Raw genomic sequence first — 20,970 nt, forward strand, 5'->3', positions numbered from 1 at the left:
TCATAAGTCATAAGTCATGATCCATAACCCATAATTAGCCTAATTCATATGCACTAGGCCTAAGGCCCTATGCTTTATGCCCTAAACATAAGTCATAAGCCCTCAATCATAAGTTATGATCCATAAGCCATAATTGGCCTAATTCATATGCATTAAGCCTTAAGCCCTATGCTTTATACCCTAAGCCCTAAGCCCTAAGCCACATGCCTTACGCCCTAAGACCTAAGCCCTCATCCATAAGACTTGAGACTTAAGTAATTAATCATCAACCATAAGAATTAAATCTAAAGGTTAGGGCTTAGAGCTTAATGCTTAGGCTAACGAGAGTAGTCACCACCAACCCATTAGAAAAGTGATGCCATCTCAACGCCACATAAACTCCACTACAAGCTCACTACCAAACCACTAGGCTTTTGAAATGGTCGCCACTCCAATTTATTTATTTTGATATTAAATTAAATAAAAAAATAAAACATAAACCTTAGCATATCACATGTGAAGAAAATGGTCAAAAAAGCTTAACCAATCACATGCGTCGTCTTCATCCTTCTCCATAACCACTCCTACAACCAAGCCACTGGACACCGGGGAAGTGTTCACACATGACTTGGTTGTCCACCTTAGTTTTGACGCGTCTTTTTGGCACCCATTCTGGATAGCCTTGATGCTTAGTGCTTAGGACATAAGGTTCACGACTTATAACTTAGAGATTAAGGCTTATGACTTATGGATTGGGGTTTTTAGTTTACATTTTTCAAAACCCTACCACACAGTAGACTAAAGCAACATAAGTAAACAAGTAAGAATTTTGATAGTTTTTCTCTACATTGGAGTTCAAACAAACCATAGGAAAATCATATATATATATATATATATATATATATATATATATATATATATATATATCTTTTCTATTTTATATAATCAATATTAATTAATATATTTTTTAAATTCTATTATTAATCTAATTTTTTTAAGTATATATTTCGTTGATACAAATTTTCACCAAAAAATTAAAATTCCCACACTTATTTTTCATTTCACTCTTCTTTCTTTATCAAACTTTGCACTCTCCTTATCCTAATCGTGTTACCTCACTAGTGATAAACTCCCCTAATCTTCATTGGAGAATGACGTCTACCCCCACGAAACCCCTTACGTTAACATCCCTTGTGGGTTGTCGCCACACTGTCGCACATCTCAAACATCACCGTCCTCGATACCAATTGAGAGTCCATCTCCAATTTCAAGCAATCGTTTCCACTTGCCCTAATCCCAAAGACGCAAAACGATCTCACGACTCTCGTTGTTCTTTGGATTTCCTTCTCTATTGTTTCCACTTGCTAATTGAGTATGAGATTCTGAGACGTAGAACAGGTCCAACAGTATCAAGCCCTTCGACTACACCTCGTCGCCTCCGCCTGAAGCACCTCCGCTTCCAGGTCCTCTTGGTGCTTGCTCATCTCGTTTCTCCCTCTCTGAAGGTATGTTTAGAGCTTAGTTATGCATATCTGATGGTATATTGCCATCGTTTAGTTGTGTAAATTCACAATTTCACAAATCTACAGCTTCACAAATTCATGGTTCCACAATTTTAATGAAATTCGTTTTCATTGATTGATAGTTCTGATCAAATTCGTTTTTATTGATTGAAAATTTTAAATGGTTAACATCACAGATTCATAGAGATTCTTGTTCACACGGTATTAGACTTGTCTCATCTTTTTCCCCTCCTCCAGATGACCCCTCAACTGTCATAAATTTTGCTTAATATTGTTAAAAAAAACTGCAATATTAAAACTATTAGCCAATGAAGAGTTTATATAATCGATAATGTTTGAAATTTGATTATTTATATGTCTGTTTGTGTGTTGACTAGTGGTTCCTTAAAGAGATAACTCGAGATATTCATAGTGTAGATGGGGAGTGGAGAATAATTCTGCTGAGATACTTCAATCCTATTGGAGCTCACGAGAGTGGGAAACTTGGTGAAGATCCCATTGGGATCCTAAATAATCTGATGCCTTACACACAAAAACTAAGTAGTTGTTAGAAGATTACAAGAGTTGAATGTTTATGGTCATGATTACCCTACAAAAGATGGCAGTGTTGTATGTATCTATCTATTCTTGTTATAGCGGCATACTACTTCCATTCAATTGATTTTTCTTATAATTTTTTATTTATCTTTGCAGATCCGGGATTACATCCATGTGATGGATTTGGCTGATGGTTATGTTGTTGGATTTTTGGTATAATACAACATCCTATGGTGCACATACAACCCTAAATACCTTGGATCTATGTTTTCTCTATTATACATGCAAATATGAATATACAAGGTATTATCCTAACTAGCATACCAAAACATTGATACATAGTAATATAACAAGTTAGAATTACATACCTCTTTGCTGGTGCTTGATTCCATGGAGCTCAAGAGCCTAGTGACCCAAATATGACACCTTAAATGGTTCACACAACACCATGAACATTTGGAATAACCATGGGAGAAGATATGAGTCTTATCACTCTATGAAATCGGCTTGCCCTCTATGTTGTCCACTAGTGCCAATTTCACCAACCAATGGGGTCTTTATATAGTGTGCACATTAGGGTTACACCATGTAACCTATGATTTTACCCATTCCTTATGCTCCATGGGTTTTAACCTCCATGGAGTATCCATGGGCCACCACATGGGTTAAACCCAACATAAGGAATCATGGATCATAAGCCCACATATATAACAATTAATGATTTACACAATCAATCCCCATATATTTAACTAGTCTATTTTTGATCACTAAATTAATTCCAAATTAATTCTTGATCAATACTAATTAAATAATATGATTTCATATTGTAACGCCCGTAGATCCGAGCTAGTCAATTTAGAGATAATAGGGGTCGAAAACGACTTTTCGACAAAAGATTATTTAGAATAAATAATCTTTACCAAGTTTTAGAATATGTCTCAAGGTTACCGTACATATAAAGAACATTGAAGTCCGAGTTATAACGAAGAAGTTATGGCCCGTCGAAGTTTTACGGCAAAACCGGCACGACACCGGGACACGTAAATAGTGAATTTATCATGGAGGACTTTTTAGCCTTAGAATTCTAGAAAAACGTTTTAGTATATGTTAAACCGAGAACATACAAAAAAAAAGAACGCCCAAATCTGACTTCGTATGAGGAAGTTATGAATTTTCTAAGATTTGGCTTAGCAGTGCACAACCCGAAACTCGAATTTTAGATCGAGCGGTTTTTGGCCTGCGCAATCTAAATGAGAATTGAAGATCTCATTAATAGGAACTCAACGGTAAATAGACAGGCAAAAACAAAGTCCGCATGTAGAAGTTACAAATTTTACGCGGACATTTAACAATATAATCTCCTCGTACTGTTAAATTTAAGATCGGTCGAGAATTAGCCGACGGAGTCAAAATGAAAGTTATAGATATTATTTTTACCTACGCGTGGATATAAATAACGTCAAAAACGGAGATTGTATGTGAAAGTTACAAATTTTATAAGTCGAAAGTGTGTTGTGAGAAAATGGGTGATGTGGCACAATCTTGGCCATTGCTTTCTCCCCAAGTCTTGCCACTAGATGGTGACATGTGGCACCAAGTTCAGCCGTTTTTCACCCTATAAATAGAACCTCTCTCACCCTCATTTTCTTCACACCTTTCTCATTCTTTCTTCACTTTAGTCTCTCTCTAGAACCTCACTCTAGCCCCGAAACCCCCCGAAAAGCCTATGGAACCTCCCTAGGACGAGGCGGAAGCCCCGGAGTGCTCGACGGCTCTGAGAAGAAGAGCTTTTAGGATCGGGAACGATGCTCCAAGCAAAGCCCGATTTTCTATAAAACCCACTGTAAGTGAGCTACGCCTACGCTATTTTTCATATAACTTTTATTTAATTATAGTAACGTTATTATGAACTTATAATAAGCACTTGGGCTATTATTATGGGTTATATAAGTATTGTTTAACGCTTATATAATAGTAATAATAGCTAGACTATTAATTAGTGTCGGCGAATAATAGACTAAACTCTAGTGGTAATAATACTAGGTTTCATCGAAGGAAATTAGTTTTAAGAAGCGAAGCGCTGTCTGAGTTCGGAATCACCACCTTTTCAAGTGAGTGCATAGTTACTTTCATCTTACACATAGATATGAAGTATTTTATATAAATTACATGCTATGTGTGCATATTATTTAAATACTTGTTGTCTATGCTGGATGAACGATTTTATACATGTTTTAAATGATTTAAACGATATATTTATTTCATATCTACAAATATGTTGTGGATGAAACATGGGTAGATGAAATAATTAGTGTGTGATGAAATAAAATGATGAGAGATAGGTGATGATAGAAAGGTGATGATAATTAGGTAAATAGGTGATGTAGGATGAAAGGAGATACCATAACCTTAACCGACAATGTGGCGATGTAGTCATCTATCGGAGTATAGATGGCGACCACAGACTATTCTTGTGACAACCATCAAATTCAGGTCAAGTAAAAGTCAAATAAAGTCAACAAGTCAAACCGATCAACTCAACTAACCCTTGTATACTAGGGTTTACGTTATGTAATTACTGTACAACTCGTTATTCTAATGAGAAATCATCAATTGAAAAGTTCATGTATCTAAATTTCCTTAACCTAAAACTGTGGTGAGTAATGAACCAAACCGATAAAACAATGTTGCATACCTATCGGGAGTGTGTAGGACCCTTAAACATGGCTTAACAGGGTTTACGAACCTTGCGTTGCGAAGCCGGACTCTCAAAAAGGTCACAAAAGAAGCCTCTCCCAATCTCTTTCACTCTATCTCTCTATAAAAAATCTCTCTAACTATGTGAAATCTCTCCCAAATCTCTCCAAGCATGTAAAATCTCTCCCAAATCTCTCTAGGTATGATAAATCTCTCTAAGTATGTGAAATCTCTCCCAAATCTCTCTAAGTATGTGAAATCTCTCCCAAATCTCTCTAAGTATGAGAAATCTCTCCCAAATCTCTCTAAGTATGAGAAATCTCTCCAAGTATGTGAAATCTCTCCCAAATCTCTCTCAAAAGTTCCTTTGACTTTTTATAGTCTTTCGGGCCATCCCGACCCTTAACCAGGTCAAAAACCGCTTAAAACGGGGTAAAAACGGGTAAAATAGACTTAAGGACCCGAAACCCACTCTATAGGGCCGAACCCTCTTAGAGCCGAAAGTCCCCTTAAGGAACGAACTGTTGAGAAGCGAAACCCCAGGCTTGAACCCGAAGCCTAAGGACCGAACCCGAAGCCTTCGGGCCCGAACCTCGCATGAAGAACTAAGCTCTAGCCTTCAGACCGAACCTCCTGTCACACCTTCACTCCATTTCGCCTTCGGTCCATGACTAGAAGGGACCGAACCTCGGTCAGGACCGAGAGGTCTCGCAGGAAGCCCAATTTTTCCCGGTTTTCGACTACGACTTCATTTTAGGCCCATTTTTAATTATTTTAACGCGGGATTTTCACCAAAAACTTTATTTTAACATATAAGGCCCATATTTATTAATTAATCACGTTTTTGCCTTTTTGGGGATAAATCTTATCCAAGAAGAGTGGGTGAAGTACAAGAGGTGGAGTGTTGACTTTTCTTTAGTTTATGACACAAAAAACCACCACACCGACTCCATGACCATCCACACTCCTTCCACCATACCTAGGTCATGTCAATGTACTTTATCATCATTTCCATCCATTCTCACGTTCTAAGAGCTGGGAAAACTCACCCTCTCTCCTCACTTCACTCATTTTCTCTCATTTCCACCAAAAAAAATCAAACAATTTTCTCTCAAATCTTCTCTCTCAATTTCAAGATTCAAGGTTATTCTCCAAGCTTTTCTTCTACTTTTGGTAAGTATTATCATTCTCCATATGATTATTTCACTTCCTTCGACTCAACCTGGTTTAACCATAAATAATCTCTTAACCAGCCCATCAAATAAGTGGAAGATTCATTAAACTGCGAAACAAATCATAAATATCTTACACAAACATCATCACATTCATGTTAGATCTTCGAATCTTCAAGGCATCTTCTAAGTGTTCTTGAGTAGAACACTTCTTTCTTTCACCATTCATCCACTGGAATCATATAAGGTGAGTTCATACCCCAATCTTTTCATGTTTTCTTATATTTTAAGAGGGGGGGGGGGGGGTGGGGGGGAGGGGGAATACAAGTTAAAACACCAAGAACACAATTAAACTTTTCCAACAGCTTTCATCAAGAAAGTTTAACTCCATTCACGGACTGTTTTGGTCAACTTAAACATTTTAGTTTTCAAAACTGTATTAGATGCAAATAGTTCAGGTTTATACCTTTAAAATGACTACTTTCACATCCCCATACGATTTTTCTACGATATATGGTGATTTTTACAAAACAGTCTATCATTTCAAAAACAAATCCGGACCAGTCTGTGAATATGGACATTTTAACATAAGTTTAAGACTTCAAAAAATCATAATAAAAATTATGGATAAACTAGACACATTTTATGAATTTTCAGAATTTACGGATTTAGTTTTCGACTCCGTATGATTTTTCTTTGATTTTTATAAAACAGTGAAGAAAGGTTAAAAACTAGTTAACAGCTTATAACTTTCATAACACTTTGTATTATGTTGAGCAAAGTGTATAATAATAAGTACTAAATATTGAATGTGTTTTCTTGTTAGTTTATCAGCATAAACTGAAATTTAGTCATTCATGATAAGTTTCTTCATTCATTTAGAACACATATAACAAGCTATAATAATCATAGTTTATGGATTTATAGCACTAATGTATTTTTCATAAAAGAGTTCTTTTACATCACAAACGTTTTGGATAAACTATAATATGTATAGTTTATGTATCATTTACATTTCAAACTTATTTACCAAAGGTTTTCAGTTTAGTTCACGTAAATCTGTTAATGAATAAATTTGTAAGTCATTCCCTTCGTGTTACCTTCATGGTAACAAAGTCAAAAGTCCTATAAATTATAACCAGAGTCTCTTGTAGGGAAAGCATGATGGTTATGTATAGATCTATATTGGTTCTGACAAGCCCGCACCTGAGCTGTTTGCAACAGCTAGACCGGCAGGTCTGAGGTGACAAGTGTCATTTAACGTGCGACGCCTGAAAATATTGGATTGTCTGGAAACATACTTTGTCGTTTTTACAAAGAAAACAGTTTCATTCTCAAACAAAAATCTTATGAACTCTCCAACTTAATTGTTGACACTTTTTCAAAACTACTAGTATTCTCAGGAAATCAGTGAAACGGGAAAACCAACAACATTTTGAGGATGGGACGATAAATCGTCAAACAGTTCATTTTGTCATCATAATGTAATTGATTTTGAAACATGTAAACTTACTATGATGTAACTTTTTCAATTATATTTATGATGGTCGTATTACTTTGAGCACTATTATACTCGTTGTTGTGATACTATACATGAAGTCCTCCACCATCGTACGTTTCCGCCATCCTTGGTTTGGGGGTGTGACAATTCTAGACAACCCCGTGGAAGCACCAGCATGCCCATAACTTGTAGGTGATGAATTACGAGTTTAGGCGATGTTGTAACTACGTATTCATGCGATGATACTCTAACCCCTTACTATGAATTATGAGTTCAGGCGCTGTTGTAACTACGTATTCATGAGATGATGTCCTAACCCTTGTTGGGCACGTATTAAGAGAGTAATCCCTGAATCAATACTGTATATGCGATGTAGGCGATGATCCTTAGGGAGAGTCCTTAGGAACAAACATATAAGGAAATGCGATGTAAGGAGATGAGAGGTAAATATGATGTAGGAAACGACCCTTAGGATAAATCCTTAGGGAAGGTACTTAGGAATAAAGAAGATAACAGGGATGGATAATTGGGTTAATTGTTAAATGATTAAACATAATAATTATATTATTTTGGGTTGAAAACCCTATGTACTCACCAGGTTTCCCAACCTGACCCACTCAGTTTACTTGTATCATAGGTGACGATGTGAAGTTACATTACACTGAGAGATTAAGGAGATATAGATCACTAGTGTAAATGAATGTAAGTTCTGTTTATGCTTATGTTTCTGTATTGACGATGACATCCCAAATGTTTTTAAATAAATAAAATACATTTCTTCGGAAATGCTTTGATAATGAAATTACCATGTTTTTCTGGGAACAAATTCCACGACGTTTTTATTAAAAGAGATACTCTGATTTTTATAAAGCATAAACAAAAATCGGTCTTTTCTAGCCGTGAAAATGGGGATGTCACACATATTAATATATTAGAACTTATAATATATTAATATGTCATAAATATCTTCTTCTCATTAAAAGGTCTACCCAAATGTTCCGATGCCATGCAACCCAAATGGACCATGCCGGGTCGGGTCAAGTATATACCAATTATAGTTATGGACTTAGACACTAATCCAACATATGTTGCAACACTTAAAAAGCTAGAGGAATTGTGTTATATATTTTATGGTGGTGGTTTGCAGGGCAAAATATGTGATAAAATGATTATTTTCGTACTGAATGTCATGGTATGTGTTTCTTAATGTCATGAATTACATTTGTAGCGATTATATTTTTCCTTCTTTTAGCATATAATGATCTTTATTTTTTTTGTAGAAGGTAAAGGCCAAACCTTGATTCTAGCGTTATGTGGAGAATAAGAAAATGACAAAAAAAATGACGATGTACTTTCCTTAATATCTTTTTACCTTATTATACCATCAAATTTTTCTGGTGTAATATTGTTATAACACAAAGTTAATTTTTTCAGTTTTTTACTATAATGGTGGATGACATGTTATAATATAAACTACATATAATAGCAATTTACTTTCGTTATGCAATGTTAGACAAAGTTGTGTTATTTTCATTTATTTATCATACTTTTCTATTAAAGAAAGTTGTATTCTTTTCATTTTTTAATAATGTATGATCTGGTGCAATTAAAAAAATAGATGACAAAAGGGCAATTTGGTCCTTTCTTATATTGTTATTTGTTTTTGTTTTTGTTTTTTTTTTTGGTTTTTTCAGAAATTGTTTCTAACTTTACAAAACTGTCATTCAATCTTTTTCATTAATTTATACAACCCTTTAATTGCAAAAAAAAGCAATGTACTTTTGTAAAATGCCATGATTGAACATTTTGTTCATTTTTTATTCTGCCAAATGATATCAAAGATAGATATGGTCAAATTTAAGAGTCTTCCAAATACAATAGTACAACCAGAATGAACATTACATAATTATAGTAACATATTCAATGAACGACCCCTAATTATATCGATAAGACATTATTGTTTTTTATAACTATATTTACATATAGACACATATAATAGTTGTAATCGTAACTAAATGCCACATACACACACTATTTGCTTCTTTTTAAAGCCGATTCATAATATTTTGACACACATAATAAATGGTACATGACCATAAGTAACATATTCAATTAACGACCCCTAATTATACCGATAATACATTATTGTTTTTTTATAACTATATTTACATATAGACACATATAATATCTGTAATCGTAAATAAATGCTACCTACACACACAATATTTGTTTATTCTTAAAGTCAATTCATAATATTTTGACACACATAATAAAAGGTACATGACCATAAGTAACCAATAGTAACTTGTTTTAGTTTCTTGCGTTAACTAAGTACAACTAGTACAGAACCGCGCTATGGACACACAAATATTTAGTGTGACCATATGTATCACCTTTTAGCTACTTTGTTTGTTATGTGGCTAAAAAGGTACCAGGTTATAGACACACTAAGAACTAACTGATGTGATGATACTTTTATCTACTGTCTCTCATAAAAAAAGTATGACAATCTTAATTGATACATGTGGCTGATTATGACCTATGGCCTCAGTGTTCAAGTGTGACTAATATTTGTCACATTTGGTATAATTAAGTGTGGTTAAGGTTTTGATTATCTATATAATGGCCACAAACTAATTTAAATGTATCCAAAAATAGTCTCTAAATTTTTTTAGTGACCTTTGGCCACACTTTTAATAAAAAATGTCACAGGCCGTTTTTTGAAAAGTGTGACCTTAGGTCATTTTTGTACTAGTGATTACCTTTTTCGGGGATATAAGGATCGTCGAATTCGGACATAGAATGAAGAAGTTATGGCCTTCGGAAGTTTGGTGGTTTTAGGGCTAAGCCTAGTATGTTGGGCGTACATTGGAGTACGATGGGCGTACTAGGAAGGCAGATCGTGGGTGATCTTTAGAGTACGTTGGTCATACTAGGAGTAAACAGGGCATACTCCAATCAGGTGCAAACCCTAATTTACGGTCTTGGACGACATTTAATGGCCTTAACTCAACTCCAAACCCTCTTACCCTCAGCCTCCATCCCATTAAACCGTAAATACGAAACCCTAGCCCCCATTTGAGTGATTCGTGAGTTTCTGGTGTGATTTCGTGTGTCTTGGTGCTCATTGAGAAGAAGGAGTTTCTTGAAGGAGAGTTGGATTGCTTGGAGTTGGTAGATCCAGGCTTGGTTTTCCTTTCTACATCTTCTGGAGGTATAAAGTCTCAACCTTAATGGCTCCTTTATATATATCTAGTTTTGGATGGTAACTTATCATGTCTTGGTCCCGTGATGGTGGTTCTTATGAGTAGAAGCTACTACATAACCTTTAAGCCTCATATTTGGTCCTTGTTGAGGTCATTAAGTCATAAAGTTTCGATCTTCTAGAATTTATCGTCTCATGCAAGTATTGGTGATCTTATTATGAAGTTAGGAAGCATTGATTATGGTTTAGACCTCATTAAGCCATGCAAAGTCATAAAGTCATGAACTTTATGACTTAAGACACCCCTTAAGGGTCGGATCTATGTTTGGACGTTCTTGTCTTAACTACTAAGAGCTTAATGGTGAGTTTTGACCCTCTGGTGAGTACGCTCATCGTAATGCATGGTTCATGCTTCAAAAACTTATACATAATGTTGCGACAGGTTGTACGTGGGGCGTACTCCCGAGAAGTCCCCATTTTTTCTGCTTTGTCGAGTTGTACCGTGTGCATAGATGGGTAGTACGCAGGGCGTACAAGTTGGTATGTAGGACATAGGCTTCTTGGGCCCTCTTGAATTTGCGCCACCTTTTTGGACTCTAGGGTTGTGGACCTTTTGGACTTGGTCTTGTATTGAACCTTATGACTCTCTATTTGGGCTTGGGCCATTAGTGGGCCTAGTTTGGGCTTGGGCTATTATTAGGTCTCGTGATTTATGAGCTTGACCTTAAGAATATAACTTAGGTTGGTATTGATTGTGTTTAGTATGAGGAGCCGTTATATACCAGACTTGGAAGCAAGATTTGCTATCTTTTGTTTGAGGTGAGTCCACTCACTGTACCTGTGGGTCGAAGGCACCAATGTTGGCCCACTAGGATAGGTTATGCTAGTTGTCTTTGTGACTCTTGCATGGTATGTTGGGCTAGGCCCATTGTATGACAGGGTAGGCCTATTTGTATGTTGGGCTAGCCCATGGATCAGGAAGGGCTAGGTCCATTGTATGTTAGGTAGGGTTCTAGCTGTCTTTATGACGATTGCATTTGTATGTAGGGTTGGGACCATTGTATGACAGGCTAGGCCCAATTTGAAAGGCTAGGCCCAATGATATGTATGATATGTGGTATTTGGGAACACACTAAGCTTTGTGCTTACGGTTTTATGGTTATGGTTTAGGTACCTCTGGTTTGAAAGAGAATGGCTCGGCTTGATCGCAACGCATCCATCCATGTTTCACAACTTGATGATTTTGGAATTGTACTTTGGTAACTGTTTTATTATGATATATTTTTGAATGTTTGGAAAATGATACTTGGTGTTTTTGGTTGAATTTAAAAAAATGAAATTTTTATCGTATAATTTTTTGGTCATTACATGTTTGCATCATCAAACTTTCTTTCAAGTTGGAAAAGTTTTGACAAACTAAGTTTAATTTTGCAATTTTTAACCATTCATCTTAATTCTTGTTTGGACTTGCAAGCTAGTTCGAGTTGTAAACGAACCGAACGAACAATAATAGAGGCTTGTTCGTGTTTGTTCATTTAACTTTAACCGAACAACAAACGAACATGAACAACTAAATGAACATACTTTTATGTTTGTGTTTATTTATGTTTGTTCGTTTAAGTTGATAAATGAACATAAACAAACACAAACGAACATAAACAAACACAACGTCAAATGAACTTAAACGAACATATATGAACAAACACAAACAAACTTAGACGAACATAAATAAACAACCATGAACTTAAAAGAGTTCGATCGTCTTGTCAGAGATGGAGACGGCGTGTGATTAAGTAAACCCTAACTAGACAGACACGAAGTTGTTTGAAAATAGAACGAGGGAACGATGATTTAGGAGAGACTGGCTCACTTAATCAATATTAGACAATTAGTAGCTTTCCTCTTTTAGCTTTCTTTTTACTCTCTCTCTCTCTCTCTCTCTCTCTATATATATATATATATATATATATATATATATATATATATATATATATATATATATATATATATATAGGTAAAATCAAATAATCATAAACAAACAAACATAAAAGAACATAAATGAACGAACGTAAACGAACAATCGAGAGCATTGTTCATATTCGTTCGTGTAACTAAACGAACCATATATCTTGTTCATGTTCTTTCGTTTATTGAATAAACAAACATAAACCAACTTCCCACCGAATGATTCATGAACTATTCGCTGAAAGTTCGGTTTTATGAATGAGTATAATATAGAATATACACAGGCACACAGCGATCATTTCATTTAAGACTAACTACTAACTGATATTATCTGGCCAATAGTTGCTAGCTAGCTAATAAAAGCACAATCATTGATATATATAGTTGAACAACTCCGGTGGTGTTTACTGAACTTTTGCGCCGAAACGTTACACCAATATTTCATTTTCCTTCACTTCCGCCATAACTTTAGTAAACTGTTGCATGTGAAGCAGGCCCAATGTAGCCCGTGCAATTTTATCAAGTCGGTCCAATCAGTTCCATAGCTACAACCCATTAAGTACCTTTCATCCTTTTATATCTGGAATTCCTATAATAAAAAATAATACAACGTTTAATTAACCATTCCTGTTGGATCTCCAAGTAACTAAATTAACCACCAATAACACGGTCCAAGAACTCACCAAACACTTGTAGCTCTTGTTGCATCTAAATTATTTTTGAAGGACCAGCTTAGATCAGAGTCTGAATTCATAGGCCATGTAATTGGAAGCATCAACTTCCTATTCATAATTTCAAAACAATAAGTTATGTTATTAAAACAGAAATTTATCTAAACCCAACCATATATTAAGATCGAAGTCCATACAAACATCAAAATGCAATTCAAACATACCCATCAACGTGCTTTTCCATGCAGCGGTTCATCATATTGACAGTATAATTCCCATATACTTTTTCCATTAATATCTTTGCCAGTTGTTCAATCTTGGTGGCTGGCAAAACATCCCAAATCTTTATCACCTGAATGCAAAGTGAATTTTGTACTACAATATCTACAGCCCAAATCAAACACAAGTCTGGTGTTACATTGTACGACTCCAGATTATGCATACATGTTCCTGGTATGTTCACTTTATGGTTTCCATCTTTTCGCCAGCCACTCAAAAGTTGAACTAGAAGAGTAACCACTTCCTTACAAATAGTCAGTGAATCCCGCAATTGTCTCCAAGAACTTGTCATTAAACCTTACCTAACATAAGCCAAGAAAACATCTTTACTAAGTTTGAGAACAATTTGTGAAAATGAGCAAACCACAAAAGTGTATTCTTGGTAATAATAGTATCAAGCATCCAAAATACCTGCCATTTTACCCCATTAAAAAGAAATGAATCCTTATGGAATAAGTTATTAAACTGACGAAGCTCAACTAAAGCAAACATGGCAGCTTGAGCCAAGTTTTTGTCTTCACTAGCATTGTAAAAACGGCCACGGTCTTTAGCATTAACAACTATATACTTCCAAATAGAGCCACTATTCATCAAAGTCGATCCATTTCCCAAAATCCACAAGCAATATCTGTATATAGAACAAATGGGATAAACAAAAAGGCCATTCAACAATAACAAAAAAGAACAAACAAAGTCGAACAAGATCAGTTAATTTGCTTGTTACCTAGCTCTAGTTAATGCCACATTAGTTCTTCGATGATCTGAAAGAAAACCAACAGACGCTCTACTGTTACATCTCACTGTGGATATAATAATTACATCCTCTTCACTCCCTTGAAAGCCATCAATGGATTGGACATTCACAGAGAAGTAATCTTCAGAATCCATATACTTATTGCCAAGTTTATCCTGTATTGCATTTACCTGAGCCTTGTATGGTGATATGCAACCAACACTTACCCTTTGTTTTCTTGAAACAGATTCTGTGATGATAGCAATAAAAGTTCAATCATTAACTTTGAATGAGAGATCTAGATAAGGAAAAGAGAGAAACTATTACCTTTATAGAGATTTGAAATGATTTCAGCCACAATAGCCGCTTCCATGAGATTTCTCATGCTATGACTCTTATCAAACTCCTCTCGACCAGAACTTACATTTATAAAAGAGTACGACCCATATATACTTCCTTGGAGAAAACGCTTCCCATAACCACTGCTCTTGACATTCACACCATCGAAGATTTGTTTGTCATAGAATTCCCTATTTGGAAACTGGCTTATGGATGGATGCATCCTGTATTGAACATTAAGAAGGTGCTTCTTATGCCCTAGGGATACAAGTCTCTCGAATAAGCTCCTTCCGAATCCAGCCTCCTCACTAATCTATAAACACAATGCAAAAACTTATTAAGAGGTTAATTAGCACACACTAACACGTAAATATACAGAGCATATAACAATGTTGAACCTTGCTTTGAACTGTGGCTGGGAGTTGTCTTTCATCCCCAACTAGAATAACATGTTTAAGACCTCGAAGCTGCAAAGGTATAAGAGATTCACATTCCTTTAGCTGAGCAGCCTCATCAATGACAAGAAACTCCAAAGGTTTTGTCCTGCCATAACTCAAGTTGATGGAGCTCGATGCTGTGGAAAATACCAAACAGGCATTCGCCAAACAAAATTTTTTAATTTTATAATCTTTCTCAAATTTTGGAAAACGAAGTGTGCTTCGAAGGTATACGAGTATCTCAAGGCATGACATTATACAACGATCTAAACTAACAATTACTCCTGTGCTGGAATCATATAATCGATTTAAGTCTTCACAAATAACTGTTTGTGTCATTAGTTCTTCAAGAACTTTAAGAGAATGAACAAGTACATTCATTTGTTTAGCTGCCTCAGCCGAAATGACAGATGTTGGCATATGCGTGTACAAGCTTTCAATACAAGATATAAGACGATTTCCATAGAAGCTGAACTCCTTCATCACAAACTGCTCAAAAGGCATAACATTTTGCTTTTCTGTTGAGCAAAAGTGGTACTTCTTTTGAGGATCCTCAAGGAAACTAATCATCCACTCACTGATATCTTTCCATTCTCTCAAACTATCAGCAAGAATCTTGACACGGAATTCTAAGAATACATTTGAAAGGTCTTTGCAATCGTCTATCTTCATTCTTTCTCCACCAAATAAAACTATATCTCCTAAACCATAAGTACCAAATGGCAATGAATCCTTCACCAAGCTCAAAACTCTTTTGGTAACTCCTACAACTGCAATATTCGTAGGAGCACAAGTCAGGGTTCTGCATTTCATGCTCAGCAACATAAACAATAACCAACCAATAGTATTTGTCTTTCCAGTCCCTGGAGGTCCCCATATTAAGCTTAATGTTTTTTGGTGACTGCATTCTCTTGTAGCAATGCAGCTCAAAACAGCAGCTTCTTGGGAACTATTAAGCTGAAATGATTTGAGAGCTTCTCTCATCTTTGATAAAGTCATGTCTCGAGTTGTATCGATTGAACATTCAGCACAATCTTCTTCAATCTGTTAGAAATAGTGATCGAGGGTTCAAGTTTCCAAAGAGAATCATAATTTTGTTTGACATATGAAAGATGTATGTTAATCTTACAGAATATATTATACCATCATGTATGAAGTAATAAATTGAGATGACATATGTATCAATTAAGGATGTAAAGGATGTAGATGCTACTTACATACGTAATTTCAAAGAGATTCAAATCAATTTCTTTGGGTCACATCAAACCTAATGCTCTGTGAAAGAAAATTATGTACAGGATGCCTGCAAGTGAATTAGCATATGAGAAGATTGACCAGTTCAGTATTGGAATGATGAACTAATTTATCTCCGATCTTCCACCTTTAAAATCAACAAAAGCATTCTGAAACTATTTGAGATATATACGAAAATGAAGATATTTACCATTCGGTTCTTGATGTGAACATTATTTAATGGTTGATTAATCAGGATCTTCTCTAAATCATCTTCTTTGAGTAAATTTAATAGAACTACTTTGGCAGGTAGCTCTAATATAGTAGCACATCCAAATTGAATAGCTAAATCACTAATATCTAATCGATTCCTACAACTCATCACAAAATTGATTATTCAATGTTTGATCTGATACATGATACATATCAATTGCATAAAAAGCACGATGATGATATAGAAAACAAAAGAGATGAAGAACATACTTGATGCCAATTCCGTTCTAAATCACATTGAAATATCTAATGTAAGCCTTCTTAGACATCCCACTCAGCTTTATTAGGTGTGACGATCAAGTAGAACTTGCTTTCGATGGTAAATGAGCAAATTCGTAATGAACAAAATCGTAGTAAGAGAATACAACTTCCGATTCCGATATTGAATGAGCCAAATTGAAGATCGACGTGCTTCAATTCCTTAAGCCCTAACTTACTTGCAATATCCGAAAGAGAAAACAAATTGGCTTCTGTAATTGTTGTTGTGAATAGAAGAAGATAAAAAGAAAAAAAAAATCTTTTAAATCTATGGAGACGGAATGTCGTCTCTATAGGTTTTCACAAACCCGCCAAAGTTCCCGCATAACCTATTGAGACGAGAAGTTGCCTCTATAAATTAACTGCTCAAGAAAATTTGCTCAACTCTATAGAGACGACATGTCGTCCCTATAGGTGCACTATAGCAACGACATTTGTTGTCCCTATAGGTTGCGTCTCTATAGATGCTTATTCTTGTGGTGAATGTTGCATCCTAGGATCCATATTACATTATTACTTAATGTTAGAAACTTGTTTTTTAGGTGCAATGTGGTATAAGGTTTACTTGCGTGCTAAACTGCATAAGGTATGACTTAATGGTTTAAGCGTTTCTTTTTTCATCCTTTTGATATTAATTTTTTAACTTTTACAACTCAAAGTTGATTGAACTTTCTATCACGTACAGATATAGGTTTTTGTTGAAACAGGGGAAAGATGAGCTAATAACTTTTATGATCTGTAAGTGTAACTTTATACTTTTATGTGTGTATAATTCCTTCAATCATATTTTCATCTATTTTGTTGAAGCTTTTATGATTTTGATGTGTAAATTGCTTTCCAGATTGCAAGAACTTATGTCATTCCATATGTAAAACATCAAATTGGATGTTAAATTTCTCCTGAAAAAAATATAAATAATGCTTATTGTTAATCTGACTTGATTTGTTATTGGCTTTTACAGCATATGAAAAACTATAAAGATCTTCACATGAAGATGAAAAAAGATGCTTTTCTCTTTGTTCATTTATTCTGCCATAAAACATATGCTTACCACTTTGAGGTAGGCATACTAAACTTGTTTTTTTTTTAATGATGAGTGTGAGGGCATTAACGTCTTTTACACAGCGAGTCTTTGTCACTTTTTGTTTCACCTTTTTCTCCAGTTGACATCGATACCAATGTTGTGTTTCTTTTTTATACTAAATTAATGAGACTAAATGACCATTTTACCCTTACATTCCAAATAAACAAATTTCACAGGATGTGAGTGAAGATGATTGGATGACTAGGTACTTTTTCAGTGGAGGTACAATGCCTTCAGCAAATCTTCTCCTTTACTTTCAGGTTATCTCTCAAAATCCATTCTTTTCTTTCTTAGTAAAATACCCAAATACCCTTGTTAAGACAATAATATTTAAATACACAAGGCTTCACAGATGTTTAATTATTTGTGTAGGATGACGTTTTTGTAGTTGACCACTGGCTTGTGAATGGAAAACATTATGCACAACAAGGTACACAAAGAATGTGCCTATTTTCTTTCACTTAAGCCAGCATTAGTTTCAAATCTTACATTTTAGTCCCTTTAGTTTGTGAGATGGTTTTGTTTATGATATTAGTGAAGAGTGGCTAAAGAGAATGGATAAAAACATGGCATCAAATGGACAGTTTATTGGAGAACATTCTTCATTTCAGTTGCTGAATTATTTTTTTTCAGGTTAATTTCAGTTGCTTCTGATCTTTTTAAATCATATGCTTCTTACATGAAGTCTACTTTTTGGATGATTGGCTTTGTCATGCTACTCATTTAGTTAGGGTAAAGGGTAAATACAAAAGATATCATATCTAAATTTTTATCAATTTGTGTGGTTTTGGAGGTATAAAACAAGCATCAGGTGACAAGATTGCGCTTGTATGGGATGCCGGTATTTTTATGTTTGATTTTGTTAATTAGTTTCTAATTATTTGTCAATTCTAGGATTTTTTTTCTTTTTTTCCTTGTTATAGTTCCTTAATTTATAAAACATCAGTTTATTGTTGGTTTTATGTTATGCTTCAAAATTTTGGTTTTATGTTATAATGGTGTTTTTTCAATTGCAGATGGAAAAAAGGGTGTGAGAAAATGGGAAATTTTCAAAAGTTTATGGTTTCAGCTCTTAATGTTTTTTGCAGTTAAATTTACTCCTTTAGTTATATTGTGATTGTGAAAATTTGAAATTATAGAGAAAGAAGAGCAAGCTGTATAACCTATGGGCGTAGCTATAGAGACGACACGTCGTCTCTATAGATGCATCTATAGAGAAGACAAGTCGTTCCTACAGATGCATCTATGGAAACGACATGTCGTTCTATATATAACATTATCTATCGAGACCGGAAACGTATAGCGACGAACCAACACGGACGACTTGTCGTCTCTAAAGGTAACCTATTGTGACGATATCCATAGCGACGACATAAACGATCTATTGCGACGGGGCTACGGAGACGAGAGCTATAGGGACGACATGTTGCCCCGGATACCTATAGGGACGACATTTTAACCTTTAGAGACGACAATTGTCGTCCCTACAAGTCCTGTTTCTTGTAGTGTGGTTAGGTGAACAGCATAATATTCTACACCCTTCCTTCTATAAGTATCTTCATCCTCTTGTTGATTGATTGGTTTTGATGACAAAACCAAAAGTTGACATTCTGATTTCTTCATAAGGATACAGTCATGCACAAAAGCAATGAGGAAAGACTTGTTTGGCCTCTTCAGATCATCAACAGATTTTGGCCTTACATTAGTCAAAGCAATGAGATCTCCAACCACAGGTACATAAGATCCTTGATATCTCTTAAGCATAATGGTGTATAATAAACCTGTGGAGTTTTTCAAACTAACAATCTTGGCAATAGGAGAACGGTTGACTTCTAGTATCTTTGATAGCAAGTCCGCATGTATTTCTTCAAGAAGCGGATAGAAGAAAGACTTGGTATAGTCAGAGACAGATGAAAATGTCTTGGGAATCTCTGTTACCTGTTAAAATAGTGAATGTTCCAGTGGTGGCAAAAGTATAGAAACAATAAGAAATTAATAACAAAAAACAGTGTTGAGGTGGTTTTGGAATAATCTGTGACATTCAATAGTTGGGTTAATTATTAATGCATAAAACAGGATAATTACATTATTTACAATTTTACATATTATCTCCTTTTATCCATTTAATGTAACAAACATTTACCAATTGTATACTACATATAAAATCTAAACATGTTATGTTGTTTGGCTACCAGAATCCTTCTCAGTTCTTAATCACTCATCTTTAGATCTTAGTTTGAGAAAAAGTATGGCCTTTCACCGAAAGAGTGTTTAGCTAGTGGCTATATTATTCAAACATAATAACTTAGCATTTTTATAACATATCTAGATATGATGAACGTAAGTGTCAGATTAAAATATGTTTCATGGATTAATGCTTGTAAATATGTAAAAAAATGCCCTAAAATGGTCTATATTTAATAACAAGTGGAACTCACCTTTCCATTGTACAGATTTCTGTTAAGAACGTCAGCCAGAGACCAAGAAAACACCGCATCAATCAATTCTTGACCCTTATATATGCCCGTCACCATAATCCTTAGCACTTATTTGTTCCTTTTAGATTCTTTAAAATATAATAATAATAACTGGTAATAATAAACAACCACGTAAAAAAGTTGAGTGACTGAGAGAATATTTGAAATCAAGGTCGTTTAACACTTTGGCTGTGAAGTAATGATCATCAGAGTGTGAGGACTTCTTATACAGGAACAAGAATTGAGAAGAGAAACCAAGAAAACAAGTTGATACTAGCTCAATCTAATGAGAAATCCGATTAGACCACGGTTCTTGGTGCTAATTAAGAAATACACATAAAGGAGAAGATTGAATATATACTGAGTAATGAAAAGGCAACAGATTTTTTTCCTTGAATTCTTATAGTCTGTGTTGATCGAAAGAAATTGAACTTTAGAGAAGGAAATGAAAGGTCAAGGACTCAGTGAGGTTAATTAAGCCGTTACAGTTCCCAAGAATTACAAATTATCTCTTCCAGCACGTAATTCACTAGATTTTAGCTAGTCTCTTTGTACCAATATCGGTTTTTTCTATTTTTGAGTGGTTTTTGTCGATGCTTTCAGATTT

General features: G+C 34.9%; 1 protein-coding gene across 1 annotated transcript; it reads right to left on the bottom strand.

The window, feature by feature from the left end:
• Positions 1 to 12,745: 12,745 nt before the first annotated feature.
• On the bottom strand, positions 12,746 to 20,663 carry LOC111915960 (uncharacterized). The gene is made up of 12 exons (XM_052768966.1): positions 20,312 to 20,663; positions 19,887 to 19,918; positions 19,347 to 19,824; positions 16,852 to 17,014; positions 16,483 to 16,642; positions 15,000 to 16,082; positions 14,590 to 14,914; positions 14,254 to 14,512; positions 13,941 to 14,157; positions 13,475 to 13,773; positions 13,263 to 13,361; positions 12,746 to 13,168 (listed from the first exon to the last, which is right to left on the bottom strand). The coding sequence occupies exons 1-12, from the start codon at positions 20,418 to 20,420 to the stop codon at positions 13,135 to 13,137; spliced, it is 3,258 nt and encodes a 1,085-aa protein (XP_052624926.1). The 5' UTR covers positions 20,421 to 20,663; the 3' UTR covers positions 12,746 to 13,134.
• Positions 20,664 to 20,970: the final 307 nt, after the last annotated feature.

This window comes from Lactuca sativa, chromosome 2, assembly GCF_002870075.4.
Source record: "Lactuca sativa cultivar Salinas chromosome 2, Lsat_Salinas_v11, whole genome shotgun sequence".
NCBI lineage: Eukaryota > Viridiplantae > Streptophyta > Magnoliopsida > Asterales > Asteraceae > Lactuca > Lactuca sativa.